At 38.7% G+C, this 23,596-nt stretch overlaps 1 protein-coding gene across 3 annotated transcripts in view; it reads right to left on the bottom strand.

Moving 5' to 3' along the window:
* The window catches only part of PAPSS1 (3'-phosphoadenosine 5'-phosphosulfate synthase 1), a 117,251-nt gene that overhangs the window by 58,956 nt on the left and 34,699 nt on the right, over window positions 1-23,596 (bottom strand). For all 3 annotated transcript variants that reach the window (XM_021101693.1, XM_021101694.1, XM_021101695.1), the window contains one exon: window positions 1,799-1,912. In XM_021101693.1, coding sequence (XP_020957352.1) covers window positions 1,799-1,912 — 114 coding nt within the window. The remainder of the gene's footprint in view (window positions 1-1,798; window positions 1,913-23,596) is intronic.

Below are 23,596 nucleotides of genomic sequence, written 5' to 3'. Positions count from 1 at the left end.
AGGAAGAGAGCCTGACCAGAAAGCAACGAGCTAGCACCTGGATCTTGGACTTTTCAAACTTACACAACAGTGGGAAAATAAATTTCCATTGTTTAAGCCATCTAGGCCATGGTATTTGTTAATGGCAGCCCAAGCTAATACACTATATGATGTAGCCAAAGTTGTTTTAATAAATTACTTTTCATACTGTTGTACAAAGAACAAACCACTGTACTGAGAAAAAGCTCACATTCAGAAAAAGCTACAATCTTTCTGGATTAGTTTGACTGACCTGGATTCAAAGTCATTCTTTCTCAGTTTCTCTCTCTCCCTCTCTCCTTCCACGCGCACGTGCACGTGCGTGTGTGTGTGTGTGTGTGTGTACTCATTTGATGCAAAGTCTGTCAGTGACAGAATCTGCTGTTCCTTTGCAACAGTCAGCTTTCTGGGTGGCTCTATTCTCCACCTCTCCCGCCTGTTTCCCCCAGCATGTCTTAGCTTCTGGTCAGAGACCAAATCACAGAATCCACCTCCAATAATGTACTCTTACCAGGGATTTGAATAACTGTTTGAGGAATCTTTCTCCATCCTCAGAAGGTTTGGGGGCTTTATTTTTCTCTGACACTTTACCTTCAGACTTGGCACCTTCCTGGGTGTCTGGGATTTTTACTACACTGAAGAAAGGCTGAGAAATTCTAGTCCTAGTCCAAGTTCTTATTCCTAAATCTCTCCATTTTTAAAGTATATCTGAATGATACAATTTACAATTCCCTAAGAGTTCAAAGTGATAAAGTATAGTCTCTACTGTCATCACATCTAGTTTAGCTAAGCAGTTTTTTTGGTCATCTTTTTAGGGCCACACATATGGCATATACAGGTTCCCAGGCCAGGGGGCTCTAATCGGATCTGTAGCTGCCAGCCTATACCACAGCCACAGCAATGCCAGATCAGAGCCACGTCTACAACCTACACCAGAACTTGTGGCAACGCTGGATCCTTAACCCACTGAGCGAGGTCAGGGATCAAACCCGCAACCTCATGGTTCCTAGTTGGATTCATTTCCGCTGTGCCACAAAGGCAACTCGCTAAGCAGTTTTTTATTGAGAAAAACACCTAATGAGATTATTAGAGCTAAGAGATACAATAGGATTATTCTTCACACTATAAGAAAGGGAGGGGCAGGGTTTTGGCAAGGGATTAGGAAACACATTTAAAGGAAAAAATTTCATTTTCATTATTATAGATTAGTATTTCTTTTTTTTTTTTTTTTTTTTTTTGTCTTTTTGCTATTTCTTTGGCCGCTCTCACGGCATATGGAGATTCCCAGGCTAGGGGTCTAATTGGAGCTGTAGCCACCGGCCTACACCAGAGCCACAGCAACACGGGATCCGAGCCACATCTGCAACCTACACCACAGCTCACGGCAACGCCGGATCCTTAACCCACTGAGCAAGGGCAGGGACCGAACCGCAACCTTATGGTTCCTAGTCGGATTCGTTAACCACTGCGCCACGACAGGAACTCCAGATTAGTATATCTTAACTAAGCCGTATTCTTTCTGATAAACCTAAAAATCTTACATCATCTTTGTTCTTTGATATTTCAAAATAAATATTATGACTAAAGGCAAGCCAAAGCTAGGGTAATTTGGGAATATGGTTTTACGAATTAAACATATTTCCTGCCCCTGGGAACTGTGATATACAAAACTACCACCACCACCCATGCCCTCAAACACAATAATAAAATCACAAATTCTATAGACTAATGACTATATATTAGGCTAAATCACTCAGTATGAAAAGGAACAAAGACTTACTTTATTAATTTTCAATGCTGGTAATGTTTCTGCATCTGTTTTTGCCAAATGAAGTTTATTTTCTGGCACATATAGTTCTTTCACTTCATAAGAGGCATCTACAGGTACAATATCCTATATATGCACAAAAAATACAATTAAATGTTTGATTCAACAATTTAGAGTTCTCCAAAGGGTATCTTAATGAAGAAAGTTAACATTTCAAAATAAGACTTTAAAAAAGAAGTACGGGGGGTGGGGTTAATGCTGCACCTCCCAATCATTTTTCTCAATGACCAGCTGGTCTGCTCTCAAGCAGATAACATCCCATATAAGAAACCATGAAACATAATGTCCCACTCTCTAGTGAGAAAGAAATTCCCAGAATGTAACACCCATGTCAACATCAGGCAACTGCAAAGAAGAGGTGACCTCAAGTAAGGGTAACAACAAAAGGAATTTGAAAACAAAGAAATGAAAAAAGCACTCTAAACATAATCAATATTATCCATAACATATCATGAAACCATTTTACTCCAGCTTCCATGTGTATCTTTATCACTGGTGTCACTTAAAGCCACATTTTCGGTCATGTAACACAGCACTCCAAAGCACGTCAGCTCTACTCCCACCACTGTGCTCTGAGAAACAGTACTCTTTGATCTCTTATGAAACGCAGCCTGGAAATTTTATCCAAATTCCATGTACTCATTTGTATCACACTGGGACACTGCTTTTTCTCATTTATCCTACAAGTATATATTTGTCATTACCACAAATTTAGACACTGTTCAAGTAACCTTTATAAAGCCTGTTTACATTCGTAATACACTGAGGAAAAATTACCAAATGTGTTTAATCACTTTAATTTTTTATGGCCACACCCATGGCATAGGGAAGTTTCCAGGCCAGGGGTTGAATTGAAGCCATAGCTTCAACCTACGCTGCAGCTGTGGCAATGCTGGATCCTTTAACTCACAGCACTGGCCCAGAGATCAAGCCTGCACTTCCTCAGTGATCCAAGCTGCTGCACTCAGAGTCTTAACCCCATTGCACCATGGCAGGAACTTCACTTTCACCTTTTTAAAAAGTCAAATCTATCAAGTAACCTTGATAAGCAAAAAAACTGGTACTGAGTGAGGGCTTTTCATGCATGTGCCAACAATAACTTCTTATTCAAAATAAATTAATTCTCAAGATAATGAAAAGACAAGCCACACAATGGTGGGAAATACCTGCAAAAGGCATATCTGAAAAAGGACTTTTACCCAAAATATACAAAGAATTCTTAAAACTCAACAGTAAGAAAAGATCCCGATTAGAAATGCGCTGTTCAACACCACTAATAATAAGAAAAGTGCAAATCAAACCTATACTGAGGTACCACCTCACACTGGTCAGAATGGGTACTGTTAAAACACAAACAGGAGTTCCCATCATGGCTCAGTGGTTAACGAATCCAACTAGGAACCATGAGGTTGTGGGTTCGATCCCAGCCTCCCTCAGTGGGTCAAGGACCCGGTGTTGCTGTGAGCTATGGTGAAGGTCACAGACACGGCTCAGATCTGGTGTTGCTGTGGCTCTGGCATAGGCTGGCAACCACAGCTCCGATTAGACCCCTAGCCTGGGAACCTCCATGTGCCCCGGGAGCGGCCCTAGAAAAGGCAAAAGGACGAAAAACAACAACAACAACAACAACAACAAAAAAAAAAACACAAGCAATAAATGCTGGAGAGGGTGTAGAGAAAAGGAAACCCTCCTACACTGTCCTAGAAATGTAAATTGGTGCAACCACTATGGAAAACAGTATGAAGGTTCCTCAAATAACTAAAAATAGAGTTGGCATAATACAGCAATTCCAATCCTGGGCATATATCTGGATAAAACCATAATTCAAAAAGATACAAGCACCCCTATATTCATAGCAGCACTATTAATAATAGCCAAGATGTGTAAACAACCTAAATGTCTACTGACACAGGAATGGATAAAGAAGACGTGGTACTGGAGCTCCCATCATAGCTCAGTGGTTAACAAATCCAACTGCGAACCATGAGGTTTCGGGTTCGATCCCTGGCCTCGCTCAGTGGGTTAAGGATCCAGTGTTGCCATCAGCTGTGGTGTAGGTCACAGACAAGGTTTGAATCCCACATTGCTGTGGCTCTGGAGTAGGCCAGGGGGTACAGCTCCAATTAGACCCCTGGCTTGGCAACCTCCATATGCCGCACGTGCAGCCCTAGAAAAAAACAAACAAACAAAAAAAGATGTGATATATATATATGATAGAATATTACTCAGCCATAAAAAAGAATGAAATATGCCATTTGCAGCAACATGGTTGCAATTAGAGATTCTCATACTAAGTGATGGAAGCCAGAAAGATAAAGACAAACACCATATGATATCACTTATATGTGGGATCTAAATTATGACACAAATGAACTTATCTATGAAACATAAACAGACTCAGACATAGGGAACAGACTTGTGGTTGCCAAAGGGAAGGGAACATGGTAGAGGGAAGGAGTGGGAGTCTGGGATTAGCGGATGCAAACTATTAGATACAGAATGGATAAACAATAAGGAAATATATTCAATATTAACAGGGAAATATATTCAATATCCTGTGATAAACCATAATGGAACAATATGTAAAAGAAATATATATACATACATACATACATATAACTGAATCACTTTGCTGTACAGCAGAAATTAACACCACATTGTGAATCAACTACACTTCAGGAAGTTCTCTTGTGGTGCAGCAGGTTAAGGATCTTGTGGCCTTGGTTCAGTCCCTGGCCTGTGAAATTCCACATGCCAAGGGTGTACTCAAAACAACAATGACAAAAAAAGCAAACAAACAAACCAGTACTTCAATAAAATAAAATAAAATTTTTAAAAAGATAATAGGCCAGGGACCTAGACATCTCGCCAAAGAAGATATGCAGATGACAAATAAGTATATGAAATAATACTCTACGACATATACCATCTGGAAAATGCAATGTCAAACAACAGGATACCATTATTAGAATACACCTATTAGAATGACTAAAATCCAAAACACTAACCACATCAAATGCTGACAAGGATGTGGAACAACAGGAACTCTCGTTCAGGGCTGGTGGGAATGCAAAATGGTACAGCCACTTTGGAAGATTCTGGTGACTGCTTACAAAACTAAACATACTCTCATATAATCCAGCCATAGTGTTCATATGAGCTGAAACCTTAAATCCGCACAAAAACTTACGGAGATTCATTCCAGTCTTCCTCATGATTGCCTCAACTTAAAAGCAACCAAGAAGTCCCCTAGGAGATGAGTGCATAAACTGTGGTACATCCAAGAGAATATTCATTATTCAGCACTAAGAAGAAATGAGCCATCAAGCCATGAAAACACGTAGAGGAACATTAAACGCACATTTCTAAGTGAAAGAAGCCCATCTGAAAAGGCTACAAATGGGGGTTCCTGTCGTGGCTCTGTGGTTAAGGAATCCAACTAGGATCCATGAGGATGTGGGTTCAATCCCTGGCCTCGCTCAATGGGTTAAGGATCTGGCATTGCTGTGAGCTGTGGTGTAGGTCACAGACGAGGCTCAGATCCTTCATTGCTGTGTCGCAGGCCAGCAGCTACAGCTCAGATTTGACTGCTAGCCTGGGAACCTCCATATGCCTCCGCTGCAGCCCTAAAAAGACAAAGGACAAAAAATTAAAAAAGAAAAGGCTATATATTTCTCTCGTAGCACAGCAGGTTAAAGTTCCACTGTCGTCACTGCAGCGGCTTGGGTCACTGCTGTGGTGTAGGTTTGATCCCAGACAGACAAGGCCTGGATCCCATGTATGGTGCATAAGTGACATTATACATTTGTCAAAACCCATAAAACGTTCAACTCTAATGTGAACTATGAACTATGGATGATAACGATGTGTCAGTGTAGGTTCACCAATTATAACACACACACCACTCTGGTGAGGAATGGTGAATGTGGAATAAGTTGCACACAGTGAGGAGGGGAGTGGAGGGGTGGTATGGGAGTTGATGCTCTGTACTTTCCACTCAGTTTTGCTGTGAACCTGAAGCTGCTCTAAAAATAAAGTAATATATTTATTTATTTACGTTGCTTTTTTAGGGCTGTACCTGTGACATACGGAAGTTCCCAGGCTAGGGGTCGAATCGGAGCTACAGCCACAGCAAGGCAGGATCCAAGCCTAGTCTGTGACCTGCACCACAGCTCATGGCAAAGCCAGATCCTTAACCCACTGAGCAAGGTCAGGGATTGAACTCCCACCCTCATGGATACTAGTCAGGTTGACTACCGCTGAGCCGCAATGGGAACTCCTAAAGTCCATTTTTAAAAGAGCAAAACAACAAAAATGTAATTCAAAATAAATATTAATGGAAGAACCAGGTGTTTAAGGATACTAAATACTTTTTTTCCTGAGGGAAAAGTTTGGTAAGAAACTTCAACTTCTCTTTGGACTTAATGTTATTATCTTTGGTGGAGGGAAGAAGCAGACTCAGATATGTGTCTCAAAGCTAGATGACATCATGAAAGGCCTGGGTGCTGCCACTCAAGCATCCCTTCCAGGTTCTGCGAATCTAGAAAGAATTATTCTGCTACCTTTATCTGATACTCTGTTCCCTCAAAGATGAAGAGCACTTGCTAAATCAGGTACCAAAATCAAGCTCCTCCTATAGGTAAGTTCAAGGCCTCTTGATCTTTTTCATGGTAAACCCAAGAATGAAGAAGAAGAGTAAACATGAAGGAAAAAAAATAGTAAAAGACATAAAAGAAATATGTTTGCTACCATACCACATTCAGCTAAGTGTCTGAAGGCCCTCTGTCCCTTGAGCATCCTGCTGCTCACAGGAAAAGTGGAGAGTGTTAGGCACAAACTCTGCACAGCATAAGGCACTTCATAAACCTTCTAGACCTGCAGCAGGTACCCAAAGCAAAAAGCTGTTTACCGTGTTTACTAACCATAAGCACTACATGAGGGCATGAAAGAATAATGATGAAGGGGGAGAGAGAGCTTCTAACTGGCTGCCTCTACTTTCTCTTTGTAGATGTAAATATTATACAATCTTGTAGTAACAATATTTCTAATAAACCCAAGCTAAAGAGAGCATGTCTTAAATTTTTCCAAAGAAGTCAAAGCAATGATAAACAAACATACATAATGTATACACAATACTTGATTTCACTGTGCACCTAAAGAGAAAAACTACATAATAGAAAAGACTCTTTTTTAAATCTAGCAGGAGGAGTTCCCTGGTGGGCTAGCAGTTAAGGATCCAGTATTGTCACTCCTGTGGTTCAGGTATGACCAGGGTTAAAGGATCCAGCGTTGCTACTGTGGCACAGGTCAGAGCTGCAGTTCAGATTCAATCCCTGGCCTGGGAATTTCCATATACCCTGGGTGCAACCATTAAAAAAAAAAAAAAAAAAAAAAAAGTCTAGCAAGAGAAACAGCTTAAGTAGTCCACTCTGAACCTTCTAACTCCAGGAATTACTTTTAACACATTCATTTTAAATTATAAAATAGCAGTGAAGAGAATGTGTAAATGAGAAAAACCAATCACCCTATAGATGGTTATCACTATCCTTTCTGTATATTCTCCCCCAAGCGTTCCGCACCCATCGGCGTATTAGAGGGCAACTGATAGCTTCAGCAGTCTGTACAAAGCCTGTTACTCTGTCAACCAGAAAATACAAATTCAGAATCAACTTTCGCTGGAAAAACTGCATGACGTGCACACTCCTCCCTAGATGCTCAATTCACTTCTTGGACATATAAAGCACTTAAAGGTACCATTTTTGTAGCTGTAAAATAAAGAATTTAAATCCTCCGCACTAGGAACAAATTAACTTACGTACTTAAGTTACACAAAAGTGTAAAGTTACACAGGTGTCATGAGGGTTTTGTGAGAAAAAGTATGATAAAGTTTCATAAAACACACTCGAAATTAAATATTTACACTAATCCCAAAACATTAGAGGCACACTATCTTCAAAACCAAAAACAGATACAAGAAAGCAATATGGGGCTTATAGGTCAGTTATCTCTGATTATTTTGTATTTAAGACCTGCATTCAAATTCTAACAGTGCAACCTTGAGCAGGTTATCTAATATTTCTCAACTTGTCTCCTTCTCAGTTGTTTAACAATAACGAAAAATGTATTTATTCATATATAAAGTTACAGGGCTGTTGTGACAAATGACTTTTAAAGTACGTAACTGCAGGGGCTCACATATACTGGATGCTAACATACCAGCAATGTCCAAAGGGGTTCATGTGAATCAATTCATTTGATCCGCATGCAATCCTACCTATGAAAGTAGAAGAAACTATCGCTATCCTCCTTTTACAGGTACAGAAACTGAGACTCAGGAGAGGTTAAAACTCACTCCCAGTCCCTGCTATACTGTCTTCCAATGTGCTTAACACACAATAAATAATAAAAATTACAGTGTACTTGCTACATACCAGGAACTGTTCTAATTTATTAATGGAATCCTCAGTACAATTCTGGGACAGGTATTACTATTATTTCCCATTTCACGGATGGGAGAATTGAACCAGACAACCTGAGTTACTTTTTCCAAGGTTGAATAGTTAATTTTGATAAGTGTTGGAACGGGTATTTCAACTCAGATCCCAGTACTCTTCTCCTCCAAAAAGAAAAACAAAAACAAAAAACCTTTACTGCTTGCCCATGAAAACTAAGTTATGAAACTATTTTGTCACACAAATTGTTCTTATTTTCATGATTTTATTACATATTCACAATTCCAAGGGTTTCTGGTCCACAGGTGATCTTTCTGTGTTAATAAACTTCTAGATAAAAAGTTAAGATATTCAACATCTCTCAGTTATGCCTAAACGTTTCTATTAATGACAAATAAACTTTCAACCAACTTTCTCAAACCCCATCACTGTGAATACATTGAAAACCTCACTTCCACCACCTTGAACCCCTTAGAACTTTGAAAACCAGAATCCACAATAGGGGAACAAATGACACAGGAGCTCGGGGGAAGAGAAGAATTTCACTGATAGGAACAGTCCTACATAAAGCTTTTTTTTTTTGCCATCTCTGAAGCCTACATCCTTGTAAAGATGGGATGCCTTTTTTGTGTTGTGGTGGGTGTTGACTACTCTCCTCCTACCCCTGATTTACTGCTAATAGCTGTCAACAATTTTGGAGGGTCAGAGGAATACAACCAACAGACTCAATCTTTTGATCTCTGTTGGATGCAACAGGGCATTCTTAGCTGGTTTCCTAGCCAGCATCACTAGAGTCAGCCCACAAATACTAATGAAGAGCAGCAGTGCACCCTGCCCACTGAGATGTTCCCGGTGCAAGGCTGGGTCTGCCCCCGCCTTACCTCCACCCTTCTCTAGAATGCCACCACACTGGTGGGTGCACTTGGCATGTGAATCTGCTCCCTCTGAAGAGAATTTGTTCAAAGAACTGAGAACCAACAAATGTTTCTATACATCATGTCTATTTCCTTCCAACCACACCATAAGTTAACCAAATGTACAGTTTTTAAGCAAATCTCAGTGTCTCCAAGAGAACGAGTTTGGGCATGAAAGAGTACTATCTATATTATGAGCCCAACCAAGTTATCTTTTAATGTTTTGTACACTAACAACGCCACAGCTTTAGGATGAATGCATTTCTTGTAATGTGCTGCATTACATGAATGAACATAGAGGCTATAATCACTTTCTTTTCCAAGAGAGGGGGAATTTCTTATTTTGAGAAACTAGTCTAAGTTACATCATATTTTAATATGCTTGATCTTTATAATTAACATTCTCTCAAAATTATTTAAGTGTGAAATTTTTATTCATTACAAGCATTTCATAAAATTCTACACTTTTCAAAATTCATACTTAGAAATTATTCTAAAGTGAATTCTAGCCTCATAATTCACATATAAAATTCTTCTGATGCCTAACAGGAAGCAAAATAAAGAGGCTGCTACTGTTTTTCTCTTCTAAAACGGTACATAAAGTACGTGTTTTTGGAATTAACACAAACAGAGTGAATCAACAGGAACAAGGAATACGTGCTCAGAGGAAGCACATTCTCTGTAGAGGGAATTCTCTATCGAGAACACAAAAAGAGTTTTTAAAATGCAGACACAGCCAGTTGCGAGCACATCTATGGACAAATATTTTTAGTTTCCAAAACCACTACTAAACATCTGAAGGATCAAAACCACCTCAAAGTGAGACAAGATATCTGGACAACAGAACATGAAATCCCTGACACATGAGCTATCCATTTTATTTGGGATTCATCAGGATTTCCAGAGACACAGGCAGTTATTAGAAAACAATGCATTTGTTTACAACCTGCAACCTGTACATATAAAACCCTTTATTTCAGGAAATTTCCTTTAAAACAAAAACAGGAGTTTCTGTTGTAGCTCAGCATTAACCAACCCTACGAGTATCCATGAGGATGCAGGTTGGATCCCAGGTGTTGCTCAGTGGGTTAAGGATCCAGTGCTACCGTGAGCTGTGGTGTAGGTCGCAGACAGGCTCAGACCCTCCATTGCTGTGGCTGTGATGGAGGCCGACAGCGTTAGTTCTGATTGGACCCCTAGCCTGGGAACTTCCACAGGCCATGGGTGAGGCCCTAAGAAAAGGACCAAAAAAAAAGATCACAAGCCAGGGGAGGAACTAGTGTCTACATATCTAACCCCTACATATCTAACCTTCCGCCCTTAAAATAGCCAAGCAGCATTTAAGGGTAAAGGGGAAACATGGGTGCTCTTAGGAGTTCGGAATGGAGGGTTGGTAAACAATTCACATGCTACCATTAATGAAATAGGTCTAGAAATATTTAAATATGAATTTAATGCTAAAATCGCTCATGGATGGGCAATTTTTTTTTTTTTTGCTTGACTGACTAAACATCTAAGATCTAACATATGTTATATCCATATCTTTGCTCAAAGAGACAACTGTCTGTTTTTTCCTGGAAATTGGCAGGCAAAATACACAACATTTAGTACCTGAAAATAGTAGTTTTGCCTCTCTCTTTAATCTTCCTAAAGAATTGTGAACATGTTAATAAACATAGTAAGGTCACATTTAAAAATTTTCCCTCATATTTAAAATTTTTCTGCACTTTTTTCTTGAGCCAAATCGCAACAGATTTGAACACTCAAGTTCAATCATATTTTTATATAGCTATTAAATTTCTATTATCTAAACTACATGCACCCAAAGCATGAACACCACACAACATTCTGGCATCACCTTAAAACTAAGCTGCAAAGTCGGCTTTTACATGCAATATAAAATCCACTTAGAGCACTAAACCGCCATTTCATAAAAAGACAGACCTTTAAGTAATTTATAGCACTAGTAAATCTAGAGTTCCTAGTAGATTTTAAAACAGTATTTAAAATATCACTTTAGATTAAAACCATGAGCAAGAAACCTACTTCCTTATGGCATAACACGCCAAGTTAAAATGCAATACCAGCAGGCCATCTAGTGACCATTCAAGGGTTAGGAAAAAACTTAAAAAGCCCTCTATCCGATCTCTTCGGATAGAACATGATGGAATATGAGAAAAAGAATGTACATATATGCATGACTGGGTCACTTTGCTGTATAGCAGAAATTGGAACAACATTGTAAGTCAACTACACATTTTTTTTTTTTTAAAAAGTCAATCTAAAAAAAAAATCCTCATTATTTTCCGGTGTTCTTTATTTTCTTGAATAAAAATGTGCCCACTGAAGCACATTAAGACAATAAATGTGCTTTACTTATTGAGCACTCAAGTTCAATCATATTTTTATGTAACTATTAAATTTCTATTATCTAAACTACATGCACCCGAAGCATGAACACCAAACAACATTCTGGCATCACTTTAAAACTAAGCGACAAAATATTTAGAAATTATTTATATAAATGACCATATTGCCTATCCCAATTATAATACATAGGCCAGATCAAAAAAGAAAGAAGACAATCCAGAGATGACAGAACCAAAATACATAAAATACCCAATTGTAGTGCACCCAAAAAATATATATACATTTTGGAGAGCAAAAACCAATTTCATATCTTAGTAAAGACAAAATAAGTATTTGTATTCTAAAGCAAATCAAGGAAAATTCAAACATGAAAATTTGACCTTTGACACCCCCTCCCCTGGTGCACTGTGTAGCTCCATTACGTATTGGTCAAACCTTCCCCCATCAGCAGAAATTCCTGTTCAACCTTAAAAAGCAACATTCTCCTGGCACCAATGAGACAACTCTTTTAAAAGATAACATTCCTTCTTGATCTAGTAAGGGGTCATGATGACCCACCACTTTGTACTCACAGATCTGGATTGTGCAAATTATCTATGTCATTTAAAGTACAGCCCTCTGTCTCAAAAAAAAAAAAAAAAAAAAAAAAAAAACTATGTACTGCTTTGAGCTTTAATGGGTGGAAGTCCTCAGAGCTTTCTGAGAGGCTGTTTTTTCCTGGGTTATAATTCTAGAAGGGGCCTCAATAAAAATTTCCATTTCCTTCTTAGATGAACCAATTAATTTTTCATCAATGGTGAAGAACGTTAAAGAAAAAATACTTCGTAGAATACACTTCAAAAGAGTCTCTCCAAAGTAATGCCAAGCATTACAAAAAAATTCCATTTATCACTAGGGAAGCAGCACTTCCCAAATACCCTCATCCCCTAGATTCCCAAACCACACTACTCTTTGCCCTCTTAAAAAGCTGTAATACAATGGAAAATATTTAGCTGTTTGTTTTTCTTTTCAGGGCTGCATATAGATATAGATATTCCCAGGCTAGGGGTTGAAGCAGAGCTACAGCTGCCAGCCAGCAACACCAGATCTGAGCCCCATCTGCGACCTACACCACAGCTCATGGCAATGCCAAGTCCTTAACTCACTGAGCAAGGCCAGGCAGGGATTGAACCTACATCCTCATGGATACTACTAGTCAGGTTCTTAACCACTAAGCCACAACAAGAACTCCAGCCACAACAGTAACTCCCATCTGGTTTTTGTCTCTAGTTCCTGGCACAGAACTCTCAAACCCTCGGAATCTCCCGAATGATAAGAGTGTCTTTGGTATGATAATGAGACACTCTGACCTTAGGAGCTTGTCCAGAAAGACCAATCCAGTTAGAGGATTCAAACTTTCAGCCCCCCACCCAACCCCTCACACCCAGACCTCTGCACTGGGGAAGGGCCTGGAAATTGAGTTCAATCACCAATGGTCAAAGACTTAATCAACCATGCCTGTCTATGCCTCTATGATAAAACCATCAAAAAAAAAGGACCCGTTCAGAGCTTTTCTGAGGTTTTGAACACACATTGAAGATGGAGTGTCTGGAGAGAGGATGCTCTCTGCCTCTCCTCACCTCCTAAGTCTCTTCCCCATGGCTGCTCCAGGTTTGTATCCTTTATGACAAACTGGTGATAGTATAAAAAAAAAAAAAAAAAAAAAAAAAATGTAGGTAGCCTGGTCACCTATTGCAGCTGGCATCTGAAGGAGAGGCAATCTTGTGAGCAAGAAGCCTACCTCCTTATGCCACACAGCACTCCAGGTTAAAAGCATAGCCCTTAATCCACAGGGTTGGAGCCACCTCTGGATAGTTACTGTCAGAACTGAACTGAATTGCTGGACAGCCAGTTGGTGTCAGAGAATCAAAGAATTGGTTGACGTGAGGAATAAAACCTCAAAAGTAGAGCCTGAACAAGACATAAAATTTATTTACCTCTATTATTTTAAAAAGAAGTATTCGGCATTAATAACCCAAGTTACTCATTTACCAATTAGATTGAGGTTTTTAGGACCTAATTAAATCATAACTCATCTGGCAAAATGTTCCTCAGTTTTCCAAGGCAAAATAAATAACCTGCAAACACTTTTCTTATTTCACACCACAAAGAACACATTACACTAACTAGAGACAGGCATGGGTAGTTTATTTCTTTACAGAGTAAACATTCTTTCCATTTGAGACAGTGTCATCTTTGATCTGAACTACTTTAGAAATATTCTAAAAATATTAATTCTTTCTAAGGCCTATGCCTCTCTATTTCTTAATCCCAACTACACTTAGGAAAACAAATGGTCACTGACTGTGAAAGAGTGTGGAGAAAAGATTCATTTTTCAGACATAAACTAGAAATAGAATCTAGACAGTGTTGGGAAAGCCATTGTAGTAGAAAGAGTGTGTGTGGGCTGCAGGATCCATCAGTGTCCCAATGAGTCGACCTCTGAATGAACTATCCTGGGACAAACAGCTTCATCTCCCTGAATCTGTTTCCTCATCAGTAAAATGAGGAAAATTATAACTACTTCTTAGTTTGGGGGTGGGGGGGTATTTGCCCACACCTGTGGCATGTGGAAGGTCCCAGGCCAGGGATCAAACCCACATCACGGCAGCAACCCAAGCCACTACAGTGACAACACCAGATCCCTAACCCACTGCACCACAAGATAACTCCCTCTCATAATTTTAACACAAATTAAAAGCAGTAATGCTACGGAAGCGACTACCAAAGGCCTTGCACATGCTAAGAGCTCAGCTCATGGGAGTTCTTGCTGCCAGCCTCCACCTCCCCCCATGCCACCCCTTTCCAATACACACAATTATATTCTTCCATGTAATGCTGGTCAATGCAGAACCTCTTAAAGCACACTATAAAGCTACGGAGATCTGGTTACTATTCCTTGTTTAAAACACCATGGCACTCAACATTCTTATCCTCTCCGGCCCCAGCCCGTCCTTGTGCTATTAGCTGGACTACGCGAGCTCACATGACCCACCTTTGGAAAACCTAACAAATGCCTTTGGGATGACAAGGAGGTTGAATTGCACTAGATCACCAGAGAGAAGTTTTGTCAGGAAAAATGCACATTATATTAAGTCACCTTCAATCTGGGCACAACAGGCAAATAAACTCCCTGTATCACCAACTAACTGTGAACTTTGAGCATCAGGCATTCACTTGTTTACCCATCTGTTCTGAGGCTTATTTAAGAGTCAACTTTGAGAAAATCAATCAAAGGAAAATAAATGTCAGAACAGAAGCAGCTGTGTACGTGTATGCATTTCCTTCAATTGTATTTTTAACTCCTATATCATGTTATAAAAGAAAAAAAGGATTTATATAGTCATTCTGGTTAATAACTAGAAGTAATGGTAGTAAGGACAGAAAATTAAGGCGTGAGGCGGGAATTTGTATTGTCTAATCCACTGACACGTCCACAGTATTTTACAATAGTGTTAGTACATACAGCACTGAGTAGTTATTAATTAATTCACAGGATCAACCAGTACAACTCAGACTTCAATGGGAAGTGAAGTCATTGACTTAGGAAAGCATACAATTGAAATCTTTTCCCCTTAAGAGGGTGGTATCCAAAAAAGCAACTGCATTAAGGAGGCTTTTGCATTTCTTCTTTTGTCACCATCATGCTTTAGGATAAAAACGAACAATTTTTCAAAAGAAAATTTCTCTGTCTTAAACTAATATAACCAGAATACATTTCTGGCTGTAAACTTAATTATGTTGTACCTGAAGTACAATGCAAGCATTCCTGAAAGTAAAAGTCAGAGGCATGTGAAAATGAATTCTACGAATTCATATACCTGGAATTCTAGGTAGAGAATCCACTAAGTTCATGAGCAAGTTAGTTAACATCTCTGAACTATTTCATAGGTTTACTGTGTGAATAAAATTAGGCAACATGTATAAAGCATTCGGTGCAAAGACCAAGTGGGAAACTACACAGTAATTCAAGTGAGAGGTAGATAGAAGCTAAAGTAGGAGCCTGCTTTCCTCTAGATTCTAACAAACGAAGCAAACATTTTTAAAGACACAAAGCCCCACATATATGTCCTTTATAATAAGTATCCACCAAATGTTAGTTTCTCATCTATCCTCTTTTTCAAAACCTTGGATGAAACTGTCCAATTATCAGATTGTCTAGCAAGCATAATACAGAGTAATATCTGTATAAGGGAAGAACAATAAATATAATCATTCATTAGGAATGAATTAGGAGCAAAGCATTAATTAAGGCCACAAAGACAAAAGGCAAGCAACAACATCAACCAAAAAAAGTAAACTCTGTGGAGAAAGACATACAAACAGCAATAAGAAAAAACGCAGCTTAGAACCAAACTATGGAGAACTTTGAACACAAATTACCTTAATTATATAAACAATGGGAAAATATATTAATGTTATGAATGTCATAGAGTTAACAACAAAAAAAAAAAATTAGACTACACCTTAGATGATTCTGCTAACAATATAGGATAGAATAAAAGAAATACAGAACCAGAGGTGGGGTAACCAAGTAAGGGAATATCAAGTGGTATAAAACTGCATAGCGGCAGTCATCCTCAATTTTTTAGCATTACAGGGGAAAAAAAAAAAAAAAAGCAAAGTCATGTGCATAACAGACACCAAATGAGTCAGTATTTTTATTTTACAGAATCATGCTTAAAAACAATTTAAGTCTAAATAGTGTGGGATCCCAGATTGAATCTGACAAGAGAAAAGGACATTAGTGGAAAAATTCAAGTTAAGTTTGTGCTTTACTACCAAGGTTAATCTCTTAGCTTTGAGAAATGGTCTATGGTCATATAAGTTAGTAACCTAAGAGGAAGTTGAGTGAAAAATATACAAGCATAGTCTGTACTATTTTTAGACTTACAGAAGAGATGCAAAATTCTTACAAAATAATTTTTTAAACTATAAAATCACCTGTCCACTACAAAAAAAAAAAATTAAATTGCTATTCTGAGTATGGCCCCAAATAAGTGGTTAGGAGCTGAAGGAAAGAAAGAAGGGAAGGAGACTACCCATCACTAAGTTTAATAACCCCTTATAAATGTCTGAACTATCTGGAATTATAGCCCATAAATTAGTTTCAGAGATTCATGAGTCCCCTAAAATTATATGATAATATCCATTTGTATTGTTCTGAAGTTTTGTAAAATCATTAACTAGATATAAAAATAGATAATCCAAACTAATAGAAAATAAAACTATGAATAACTTGATAACACTGATGTGACAAATCTCAAGTTAAAAAAAAAAAATTTAGATTCTAGACATGGGAGGTTTCCCTGTGGCACAGCAAGTTAAAGACTCAGTATTGTCACTGCAGCAGCTGGGGTTTGATCCCTAGCCCAGGAACTTCCACATGCTATAGGTGCAGCCAAAAAAAAAAAAAAAAAAAGATACAAACACAACTACAATCATACCAAAAATACAGTTTTGATAAAAATGGCATAGAATATTTATTGATTTCACACAAATTGTAACAAAACTATAAATAACCCTAGAGTAAAAGTAGGGTAAGGATAAATAATTCACTGAAAATGAAACACAGAGGTTACACAATACATAACAAGAGGAAAAACCAGCTAATCTATAAAATCTACCTTCCCTGAGCCCATCACAGGAGCTGAGGTCCTAAAGCAGTAACATGAACTGCTTCCAAAGAGTGACAAGTCCCACCACAAAAAGTCAAGACACATGAACTATTTCACTTAATAGAGCATGGGGGAAAAGGTGGCTTTAAAAAAAACTGGAAGAAAAAAACAGCTTTAGGAGTTCCTGTTGTGGCTCAGTGGTAACGAACCCCACTAATATCCATGAGGATGCAGGTTTGATCCCTGGCCCTGCTCAGTGGGTCGAGGATCCAGTGCCACCATGAGCTGTGGTGTAGGTCGAAGATGCAGCTCAGATCCTGCACTGCTATGGCAGCAGCATAGGCCGGTGGCAACAGCTCTGATTAGACCCCTAGCCTGGGAACTTCCATATGTTGTAGGTATGGCCCTAAAAAGAAAAAAAGACAAAAAAAAAAAGAAAAGAAAAGAAAAAGAAAAGAAAACAGCTTTAAAGTTTTGAAAACTCTTAGAGACCTAAGTGTGAACTACTGTCACAGGTAGTATGATTGGAACACAGACACGAAGCGCTCTTTGCTCACTTACAAGAAGGTCTAAAACTCATATGCAAAAGGAAGATCAGGAGTAGGTCTGGAGACCAGAGAGAAAGCTCTCTCAGTCAGTGGTGCATGGACACAAAGCTCTGCCCACTCTCTGCATCCAACAAACTATCCCTGTGTAGTTTCATCCAACACAAAAACCTAAAGCTGATAGGAGAGGGTAGGAACCCCTCCGGGGTCCGCTGTTTCTGGGGAGGGGTAGAAGCAAATGTAGTCTGCAGAGAAGAAGTAGAGGAAACACTTTTGGCCAGGGATCCTGAACTGATACAAACCAGGGATCTGCTATTGCATGTGAGGAGCAGAAAACTCACCCTCCAAAACCTCTCAAGTTCAAAGACAGGCTGGCAACCATGCAGGGAGGGGAAGAGACATTAAGAAAGACCCACTCCAAGACCCAGGCACATAGATCCTGCTAAAGTCTGAAGCTGGACCAAGAGAACTGAGGAACCAGCACTGCTCCCCCATCATAAGCCTGGCACAAAATAATAAGCAACCACAGTTTACTGCTAAGAGGAGCAAGAGCCTGGAGCAAGACCCCCTTCTGTGATACAGGCACATAGCGAATGCCAAAAGCTGAGGGCTGAGTAGAAACACTGGGGAAAACTCCAGCAGGCCAGATCCTACACTAAGCACAGGGTAGAACAGCCCATCGCTAGAGGTATTTGAAGCTGGTGGTCCTTAAAGTAACTGCAGAATAAGGAAACTCAAACCCAGCTGACCTACTGACTAAATTAACTCAACTCATTTCACTCACAGTGTGACAGGAAAAGCACATAAATGCCCAAAACATAAATACTAATGACCTCAATCTCTACTGTTCTTCCAGATATAATATCCAGCATTCAATAAAAAAAAAAAAAATTAGACCAAAAAAGCAAGAAAACCACCCACTGTTAAGAAATTTAGCAACATCTAGAAATGACCCAGAGGTTGGAACCATCAAGCAGGACTTTTTTTTTTTCCTTTTTAGTGCACCCACGGCATATGGATGTTCCCAGGCTAGGGGTCAAATCGGAGCTGTAGCCAACAGCCTACATCACAGCCACAGCAATGCCAAATTCCAGCCATGTCTGTGACCTATATCACAGCTCATGGCAACACCAGATCCTTAACCTGCTGAGCGAGGCCAGGGATCAAACCTGTGCCTCATGGATTCTAGTTGGGCTTGTTACCACTAAGCCATGATGGGAACTCCCTCAAGCAGGACACTAAAATGACTACAGTAACTGTGTTAAAAGATCTAGTGCAAAAGTGCAGTGTGCATGAAAAGACAGAGGATTTCAACACTAGAGGTGTACACTATATTAAAATTCTAAAATCTGACAAATGATAGAATTTTTAATTATCAGAGTATTAAAATTATTTCTATGGACAAATCAATACACTGGATACAGCTAAAGAATCAAAAAACAAAAATAAGTAAAGAGAAGTTATTAAAGCTGAAAATTAAAACAAAAAGAGTGAAAAAACAAGTATCTTTAGACTGTGGAACAGTATTATATTGCCTAGCATAAGTGTAACTAGAGTCTGAGGAGGAGGAGAGGTAATAGGACAAAAGAAGTATTTGAAGAGATAATGGTCAAGAGTTCTAAAAAAACCAAGAAAAGAACAAACTATCAACCCAAGAAAGTAAAAGAACACTAAACTGAAAGAAACAAGTATTGCTGGGAAACCTGGACAGCTGCATGCAAAATCAGTGAAACTAGAATACACCCTCACACCATGCACGAAAATAAACTCAAAATGACTTAAACACTTAAATATACGACAAGACACCATCAAACTCCTGGAAGAAAACATAGGCAAAACATTCTCTGACATCAACCTTACAAATGTTCTCTAAGATCAGTCTCCCAAAACAACAGAAATAAAAGCAAAAATAAATGAATAGGACCTAATCAAAGTGACAAGCTTTTGCACTGCAAAGGAAACCACAAAGAAAACAAAAAGACAACTTACAGAATGGGAGAAAATAGTTTCAAATGATGCAACTAACAAGGGATTAATCTCTAAACTACAGAAGCAACTTATACAACTCAACAGCAAAAAAGCCAACAACCCAATTGAAAAATGGGCAAAAGACCGAATAGACATTTCTTCAAGGAAGATATACAGATGGCCAACGAGCACTTGAAACAATGCGCAACATCCCTGATTATTAGAGAAATGCAAATCAAAAGTACCATGAGATACCACCTCACACCATTCAGAATGACCATCATTAATAAGTCCACATATAGCAAATTCTGGAGGGAGTGTGGAGAAAAGGGAACCCTCCTGCACTGTTGGTGGCAATGCAAGCTGGTAAAACCACTATGGAGATCAGTATGGAGGTACCTTAGAAAACTATACGTAGAACTACCATATGACCCAGCAACCCAACTCTTGGACATCTATCCAGACAAAACTTTCATTAGAAAAAACACATGTACCCGTATGTTCATGGCAGCTCTATTCACAAAAGTCAAGATATGGAAACAACCCAAATGTCCATCGACAGATGATCGGATTAGGAAGATGTGGTAATATATACACAATGGAATACTACTCAGCCACAAAATAGAACAAAATAATGCCATTTGCAGCAACATAGATGGAACTAGAGACTCTCATCCCGAGTGAAGTAAGTCAGAAAGAGAAAGACAAATATCATATGCTATCACTTACATTTGGAATCTAATATATGGCACAAAGGAACCTTCCCACAGTAAAGAAAATCATGGACTTGGAGAACAGACTTGTGGTTGCAAAGGGGGAGGGCGAGGGAGTGGGGTGGCTGGGGAGCTTGGGGTTAATAGATGCAAACTACTGCCTTTGGAATAGATTAGCAATGAGTTCCTGCTGTGTAGCACTGAAAACTATGTCTAGTCACTTATGATGGAGCATGATAATGGGAGAAAAAAGAATGTATACATGTATGTGTAACTGGGTCGCCATTCTGTACAGTAGAAAAAAAACTGTATTTGGGGAACAACAATTAAAAAAAAAAAACTTAAAAATAAATAAATAAATAAATAAACTGAAAGAAACAGACCTAAATATACTGAAAGAGCTAGACAATTCACATTAAAACTGCTAAAAACTGGAGTTCCCATCATGGCGCAGAGGAAACAAATCCGACTAGGAACCATGAGGTTGCAGGTTCGATCCCTGGCCTTGCTCAGTGGGTCAAGGATCCGGCATTGCTGTGAGCTTATGTAGGTCACAAACACAGCTGGGATCTGGCATGGCTGTCATGTAGGCCAGCACCTACAGCTCTGATTAGACCCCTAGGCTGGGAACCTCCATATGCCGCATGTGCAGCCCTAAAAAGACAAAAACAGACCAAAAAAACCTAAAAACCAAAGATTAAAAGAAAATGTTGACTAACTGGCCATTAAAAAAAAGAATTAAATAATGCCATTGGCAGCAACTTGGATGCAACCAGAGATTCTCATACTAAGTGAGTCAGAAAGACAAACACCATATGATATCACTTATACGTGGCATCTAAAATATGGCACAAATGAACCTATCTACGAAACAGAAAGAGCTTAATAGGCATAGAGAACAGACTTGTGATTGCCAAGGGGGGTGGGGGTGGGGAAGGGAGTGGGATGGACAGGGAGTTTGTTTGGGTTGGTACATGCAATCTGCTACATTTAGAATGGATAAGCAATGAGGTCCTACTATACAGTACAGGAAACTATATGCAATCTCTTGGGACAGAGCATGATGGAAAATAATATAAGCATATATATATATATATGGCTGGGTCACTTTGCTCTACAGCAGAAATTGGCACAACACTGTAAATCAACCATATCCTAACAAACAAACAAACAAAAATAAGTAAAAATTTTTAAAGTGCCCTATAGAAATTAAAAAATTAAAATTAAAAAACAAAATAAAATGTTGAATTTAGGCAGGAAAAAAAAAAAAACATTACAAAGAGGGAGACAAAGAAAAGATTTCTCATCAGAAACAATGTAAACAAGAGGACCATGGAACATCCTTAAAGTACTGAAAGAAAAAAATCTGACCAACCCAGAGTTGTGTGCCCAACAAAAATATTTTTAAAATGAACAAACAGGTGAGAAAGATCTGGTATAAAGCCTTTCCAAACTCAGTCCCCTGTGCCTCTCAGTATGCTAGGTATACACTGAAACTGTGACTTCTGAGACACTTTCTAGGCGTTACATCCTTTAATTTGTTTCTATCACCTACAATGTAATTTCCTCAAAGAAAGAAACAGAGCTGCTTAAGCTCTGTAGCCCAGTACCCTAGATTGTGACTGACTACAGTAGTGGGGTTTTAACAGATGTCTGATTAATGATTTCATCATGATGAAAGAATGGATAAAAATGAGAAATAGGGGGGAGGAAATCTCAGATCAGGGCAGAATCAATTCATTTAATTTATATTTATTCAGCTAAAATGTTTTCATAAGGGAAATAAAATAGGAAAGCTAGTCCCAGATTAATCAGCTTGTAGACATTTTAATAACAGGGCAAAAATCAAAGGCTAAACATTCATAATATATTTCATTTAGAAGCTGTACATCTAAAATATCCAGGAAGAGATACTAGATGAAAGAGTTTTAAGAATTCTATGGTAATGTATTCTAAAAATCAAGAGGGAGTTTAGACATCATAAGCCACATTAGGACTGAATGAGGAACAACAATGCATCACCAACTGTGTACCACTTTATCAGGAGTTCTTGCACAACACTCAACAGCAAAGGCAGGGACCCAAGACCTGGGGAGAGAGGAACTACTGACATCCACGTGAAGGCCAGATCTTTCTCAGTGAAGTGAATTATGTGACCCTCTTCAGGAAAAGTGGAAGTACAGAGAAAGGAACAGGGAAGGAAAGAAAAATAACTTCTAAAAACTGAGATGAAACTCTAAGAGAATAAAATAAATTAAATGAATTGATACTGCCCTGCTCTGAGGTTTTTCTTCATATATGCTGACGTAGTCTCTGCAGGTCAATGAGACCTAATCCCAGGAGGTTTTGTCTCTTCCTACTCTTTCATCTTTCTACTGTTCTCCAATTTTCCATTGATTAATAGGTTCCCAGTTAAATAACTTCTGACCTCTTCTGCCAGTCCTGTGACTCTACTTTTGGATTCTCACTCATCTCTCCTTTATCTGTTACTTCATTTTTCATCATTAATCAGACATCTGTTAAAACCCCACTACTATAGTCAGTCACAGTCTAGGGTACTGGCACTACAGACCTTAAGCAGCTCTGTTTCTGTCTTTGAGAAATAATACCATTTGCAGCAACAACAGACTGGGACAGGGACAGAACTTTCCCAAACTCATTCTATGAGGCCACGATCACCCTGATAACAAAACCTAACAAAAATTCCACCAAAAAAAAAAAAAAAAAAAAACTACAGGCCAACATGGCTGATGAATATAGAAACAAAAATCCTCAATATATGGTCAGCTAACCTATGACAAAGGAGGCAAGAACATACGGTGGAGAAAAGACAGTCCCTTCAATAAGTGGTGCTGGGAAAACTGGACAGCTACATGTAAAAGAATGAAATTAGAACACTTTCTAAACTATACACAAAAATAAACTCTCAATGTCCATTGACAGAGGAATGGATAAAGAAGATGTGATATATATATATATATATATATATATATAGTAGAATATAACTCAGCCATAGAAAATAATGCCATTTGCAGCAATATGGATGGACCTAGAGATTATTGTAGTAAGGCAGTCAGACAATGAAAGACAAATATCATATGATACCACTTATATGTGGAATCTTAAGAAAG

The sequence above is a fragment of the Sus scrofa genome, chromosome 8, assembly GCF_000003025.6.
Source record: "Sus scrofa isolate TJ Tabasco breed Duroc chromosome 8, Sscrofa11.1, whole genome shotgun sequence".
Lineage (NCBI taxonomy): Eukaryota > Metazoa > Chordata > Mammalia > Artiodactyla > Suidae > Sus > Sus scrofa.
This window is presented reverse-complemented; position numbering and strand designations above follow the sequence as displayed.